The sequence below is a fragment of the Protomyctophum bolini genome (genome assembly GCF_963924005.1).
Source record: "Protomyctophum bolini genome assembly, chromosome: 3".
Taxonomy (NCBI): domain Eukaryota; kingdom Metazoa; phylum Chordata; class Actinopteri; order Myctophiformes; family Myctophidae; genus Protomyctophum; species Protomyctophum bolini.
The window spans coordinates 48,156,983-48,162,982 of NC_137864.1; the positions used below are offsets into that span (position 1 = coordinate 48,156,983).

Genomic DNA, 6,000 nt, shown 5'->3' on the forward strand with positions numbered 1-6,000 from the left:
GCCTTCCACTGTTTTTCCCCGGGTTTTTCCTCCTTGCCTGCAGGCACAAACCTAAATGGCTCCATTAGAGGCTGCGTCATGAGCCTGCGTCTGCCTGGTGGGCCATAAATGTGCCATTTATTTAGGCAGCAGTGAGTGAACACACGGAGGGCAGAAGCATGCAGCATTCCCATGACTGACACACGCAGTTGAACTAGCAAACAAGGTTTGACGGCGGCAAGACATTTTTTATACTAATCATGTATGAGTTATTCGTTTCCTGAATCACATATTTTACATCGGAAGAGAAAAGCATAACATAATTCAGGGCTTGACACTAAGGTCTCAGAAGCCCTTGGCCATCAAGGCAAGTACTGGCAAGTTCTACTTGGTCATGCCTGCTTGCCTGAAAAGTAAAATCACATTAATGTTAAATCTAATCGATAACTTGAGTGGAGACAGTCACTTCTGAATGAGCACAAACTGCTAGTTGTAAAAAGGTAGCATCACTTCTTCATGTTCTTCATGAATAACCAATAATGTTTAATGAAGACGGTTGCTTCCTCATTCAAACGCACTTGCCCGTCTTGCAACCTGAAAGCAAACTCCACTTGCCCGAATGTTTTATTTACTTGCCACGGGCATTCGGGCAACCATTAGTGGAATAATTGGAGCTATCCAGTTCCAGTTAATCAGTTAAACCATTCTGACCGGGAACCCATTTCGGTGTTGGCATCATGTTATGCTTTAGCTATTGAAAAATAGCAGATCTACAAGCTCATAGCGCGCCACCGAGTGGCGCGCTACGAGCTTGTAGGTCTGCTATTTTTGAAAAATCGAAGAACGACTGACATTTTTAGAATCTGATCTCAGGTCAGAATGGGTTAATCAGACCAGTGTGTGTCCAGTGGAAACCTCGTATGAATCTGATCTCAGGTCAGAATGGGTTAATCACTCCAGTACATTGTTTGACACATGTACAGTGTGTACATCTGGTATTTCCGGGGAATACATTTGGTGTAGACTAGACTGTACAGGGACAAAAAAGGTAATAAGTATAGACCCTGAAGTGGGGTTTTTTTGTAATCCTCTGAAAACTATCCTGCGTGGTAAATGTAAAAACAAAACCTAGAAAGAACCACTTTTACAAATAACCAAAAACGAAATGACAACATAAAAACTGCCATAATTCCGAGTAGGGGTTCAGCTGGTTATAGGGAGAGCATATGTGGTTTAACCCGTCTCTACTTTTATCGTTAACCTTGTGATACATTACTATATTTTTCATTTTAATAATAAGTCTGTGGTCCGTCTAGTCACAGTGTGTATCTATAGCCTCTGGTTACACTTGCAATGGATTATTTGCCAGACAAGGGGGCAGAGGAACCCTGCTGTGTAACAGATGGCCTCAATGAGGGAGAGAAAGCCCGTTTTTGCCCTCCGTCACAACAATGAAAAGTACCCCCATCAACAACTACATCAAAAATACAACACACGCATGTAATGTAATTAAACTAAGACATAAATCAATTACTTCCCAGTGCCCATGTGCGTACAGACGCCATAAACATTTGCCATCATACACCCCAAAATGAGGCATGCAACCTAATACAGGGCCCCTCGCAGAAGGGAAAGGCCAAATGTCAGGGCAAAGGGGTGTTGCACGAGAAGCCCCAAGCATGACCGTTGCCACAGTGAGCTAGCATGCTCTTTGTCTGCAATAATTTACTGTTGATTATGCTCCACAATGTTGTCCCACAGGACCTGTTCGATCACAATTGCCAACTGGGAAGCACTTGGGACACTATTAGAGCCCAACTGATGCCAATTGCCAGATTTTCTGGTCGGCTACCGATTCTGATTTTGCAGAGTCCTAGTAGATCACCACAGATTACCCATATTTTGATACGATTGAAACGATTTAACTTTATTTAACCAGTTAAGCCCTGTACCCCCAAAATAGCCTGTCTACAAGCTCACAACGTGTCGCAAAGCAATGCACTGTGAGTTTGCAGATCTATTAAAAAACACCTTTCAAAATGTTGATTTATGCCATGCTGAAATTATGGACGGCAGGTTTAAACTTAAGTGGTTAGAAATGAAATGTGTTGAAAACATTTCACTTATGACTTATTATAACTGCCAATATCAGTGATCATGTAATGGGTCCCGGAACCCAGGGGTGGTCTTTTAGATGGGTCCCAGGGACATTTTAGGAGTCCTACCTACTTCAACGACATTAGAGTACAGTACCGAGTACAGTATTGCATAATTCCAAGGACCCCCGGGTGGTGACTTGATTGTGTCCTTTCACAATTTAGTGAGTCTAAGGATGCAGGCTATTTGCATCACTGTGTGCACTGGATGTCGTTATAGTAAGCCCTAAATACTTCTTAATATCACAAATAGTTTAAACAGCTGAACTACATGGTCACAACATGCAAAGCATTGTTGAAAATGTTTGCCTTTCCTACGACATGCCCAAACTCCAAAGTTGAAAGTGGTGTGATAGTAATTTCCATTCAACATCATTGATCAAGTTGGGTCCATCCATTTACAAACGTTTAGTGCAGCAGAGGTTTACAAACTTTCCATGTCAGAAACCCCTAAAATCCTACAATGACTGTCATTAGGCCATGGATCCCCGTTTCAAAGTTTTTAAGATATTGAAAACATTGCATTAAATTTAAGTGCATTAGTAAAATACTCCTCATGTGGCTGAGGTACCCTCTGGAACTCCTCAATGGGGGGGTCCCCCCCAAGTTGAAAATCCCTGTCTTAGAGATATTTTATGCAAGACAGGGGTTGACACTAGGGTCTCAGAGGCACTTGCCAGTCGGACAAGTACAGGTCCTGTTCTACTTGCCCAAAGGTCATGCCCACTTGCCCGAAAAGTAAATTGCCCATTATAAAATGATAGGTACATTTTTAATTATTACTGTTCAATTTAACATTTGTTTTGTTTTTTTACTTACGATAAGAAATGTCATACTTCATTTTTTAGGCCAAATACCTACAGCTATGAATACTGTATTGGGTTCACACTTGTTATTTTAGATTTGTAAGTGTAGCAACAGTGAAAACAGCACATTATAGGTAGTGCTCATATTTTACATTCCATAGACCAGAAGACAGATTGTTGTGTTTATCTGTCTCCTCTCAAACAAGCACTTGCCCGGTCGGGCAACCTGAAAGCAAACTCCACCTGCCCAAAGTTAAATTTACCTGCCAGGGGCAGGTGGACAACCTAATAGTGTCAATGCCTGTAAGAGTCTATGTATTTTATATAGCAAATACAATGACAATCATTCATGTCAATGTCAAAGAAAAGATACTAGAAGGTACATTACAGCATGTGCATGACAAAAATAGTATCGATATATATATTTTTATCCCAGTAAAATCCCACATATGTACTGTAGTGTGTGTTGTGTATTACTCCACCACACAATCAGCACAATGTATGATTTGTTACAAGGAAATATTCTTCTTTATTGCTGTTGACACTGGCAAGAGTCTGGGATACTGATGTAGACGCTTCTAACAGAGGGTGTGATACATTTGACTTTACCATTAGGTGTTCTGCAAGGCCTCCTCATTTTATACCGTAGTTTGTTATTACTATGCATCCACCCAGTTCTTTATAAAGAAAGCCACCAGCACTCTGCAGAATGATTAACCTTTTATAGTTGTGTCTGTCTGCACTGTGTGTACACCTGCAGACGCATGTATTACACGCATCAACTAGACTGCACAAGGACAGCAATGGAAACCAACCAAGTTCACTGTGACAAAGTTTTCAGTTAACCTGCAGTGTAGGCAGCAGCAGTAGCTGCCAGCCGAATGTTTTGAGTGACTTATTTTGTCGTGTCAAAGATGTCACCACTGCTCGTCCCCATAAACAGAGCAACTGTCTACAACTTTGTGGTTTGACATACATGTAAGATGCTAGTCGAGGCCTTTACCTGGTCCATCAGACGCTGACAGCGCAGGTGAATTGAGCTTCGGTCTCTTAGGGTTGGGAGGTCCCACATCTAGCAGGTTCTCAGCCATGGTGGTGATCCGTTACTTGTTAGTGTTCTGCTTTCAATAGCGTTAAGTGGAAATAAAACGCGATCGAGACGGGAACACGCGTTCTGGAAAACCTCCACCTTTTATTTGGTTAGCACATTAGCAAGCTATTAGCCTGCTAATGTCAGCTAACTTGGCTAATAGCTAGCGTAATTGGCCGCTAGCACGGCTAAGTTAGCGTTAGCCGCTGCTGCTTGCTTGCAGTGAGTGAAGTGTTTTCAAAAGAGATGCAATAGCGCCCCGCTTCGCCACCGCCATTCACCCCATGATAATCCAACACCCAACACCCACATTATTATCGTTAAATAACCCCGAATAAAAAATCCCCCATGTGAAGAAAGAAAAACAACGGCAGATTATTATTATTTTTACGTGGAGATTTTCACGTGGATGATGCTTGCATTCCAAGGGGGCAGAAAGAAGTCGTTAATTTAAGTTGTCCACAAACAGCCCATTTTGTGTGACGTCAAATTGTCTCGTGCAAAAAAAAAATCGTGCGATGCTCCACAAAAAAATGCACGAGTGCATAAACAACGCTGTATTTTGGTGATAAAGTGGTCCGTGTCGGGGGTCCGGTTCGGTTATTGACGGGTAAACAATAACCGCTGCGAGCGGACGGTGGCTGAAGCAGCGCCGCACACACACACACACACACACACACTCTGTGAAGGGGAAATCACATATACGGGGCTTTTCTATCCGACGAACGCACGTCCAATTCCAGATGGTTCATGAAATATATTTCCCAAACGACGACGGGACTTTGTTTTCGGGGCAAGGAGACTGTCAAACCTCGGCTAGGCTGCTCGATTTCTTAATAAAAAACAACAGTGTTCGACCGAAATCCTATAATTCCGAGCCACGACAAGATGGCGGCTGTTGATTCCTTCGATACAAAAAAGTTTTTTTTTTTTCCCCAGATAGACCGTGCGTGGAGGGGGAGGGGTCGCGCAATCACGCCCTACGTAAAACCAACACGCTCGCCGGCCGACCACCAGGGGCGCCAGTGGTCGATGGGCCGGGGGACCTTTTAATTTCAAAGACCCCCCCCCATGCAGTTTGATATGTATTGATTAGACCACACGAGCCCTCATTTCGTCATTTGATACTATTTATATCACTGGGACCTCAAGCTGCACTGTAATGTTAAATTGAATTATTTATTAATATGAATTATTATGATCATTTTCCATTTCAAGGACCCCCAGTTTGATAATCCTTACAGACCCACATTTGATGTGCATTTTTCCCCATCTTTTTTAATCTATGGTTCCCTCCAATCTACACTAACATCTTCAATGTTAATATAACTCTGATGGTGTACAAATGGAATAAAATGTAACTTTTAACATTCCATTACAGGGACCACCTGGAACCCCCTCAACAACCCCTGGGGTTCCCCAATTCCCAGACGACCACGTTGAGTGAGACACAGTGAGTTTAAGGAATAATGTAGGTTTGTTAAAAACTATTCACAAAGATGCCTATGCATGTTATTCTGCGGTGCACAATCTCTTTTTTCCTTTTAGTCGATGACGTTGTCAGAAAGAGGCTCACTTTCAAATATTGTGTGTGTGCGTGTGTGTGTGTGTGTGCGTGTGCGTGTGCGTGTGCGCGTGTGCGTGTGCGTGTGCGTGTGTGAGTGTGTGTGTGTGTGTGTGTGTGTGTGTGTGTGTGTGTGTGTGTGTGTGTGTGTGTGTGTGTGTGTGTGTGCCTGTGTGCATACTGGTATTTATTTCTCTAATCTGGCAGTAAGAAAGATTATACTGGCTCTTATTGTTCCAAGGTAATTGTAATTTCCACAATATCCACATAATACCTTTTTCGACATTGCTAACTGTCAGTGATTGATTGTAAACTTTCATACAGTAACCAGTTTGAACAAGCAAACTGGTTACTTTAGACCAGGGATGAGTGGCAGTGTGTCTCAATAAGCCGATCCATCCCATG

At 42.6% G+C, this 6,000-nt stretch overlaps 1 protein-coding gene across 4 annotated transcripts in view; it reads right to left on the reverse strand.

Moving 5' to 3' along the window:
- The window catches only part of crebbpa (CREB binding lysine acetyltransferase a), a 73,797-nt gene extending 68,871 nt beyond the window's left edge, over positions 1–4,926 (reverse strand). For all 4 annotated transcript variants that reach the window (XM_080759182.1, XM_080759184.1, XM_080759183.1 and 1 more), the window contains exon 1: positions 3,945–4,926. In XM_080759182.1, the coding sequence (XP_080615308.1) occupies positions 3,945–4,032 (88 nt within the window). In that variant the 5' untranslated portion in view covers positions 4,033–4,926. The remainder of the gene's footprint in view (positions 1–3,944) is intronic.
- Positions 4,927–6,000: the final 1,074 nt, after the last annotated feature.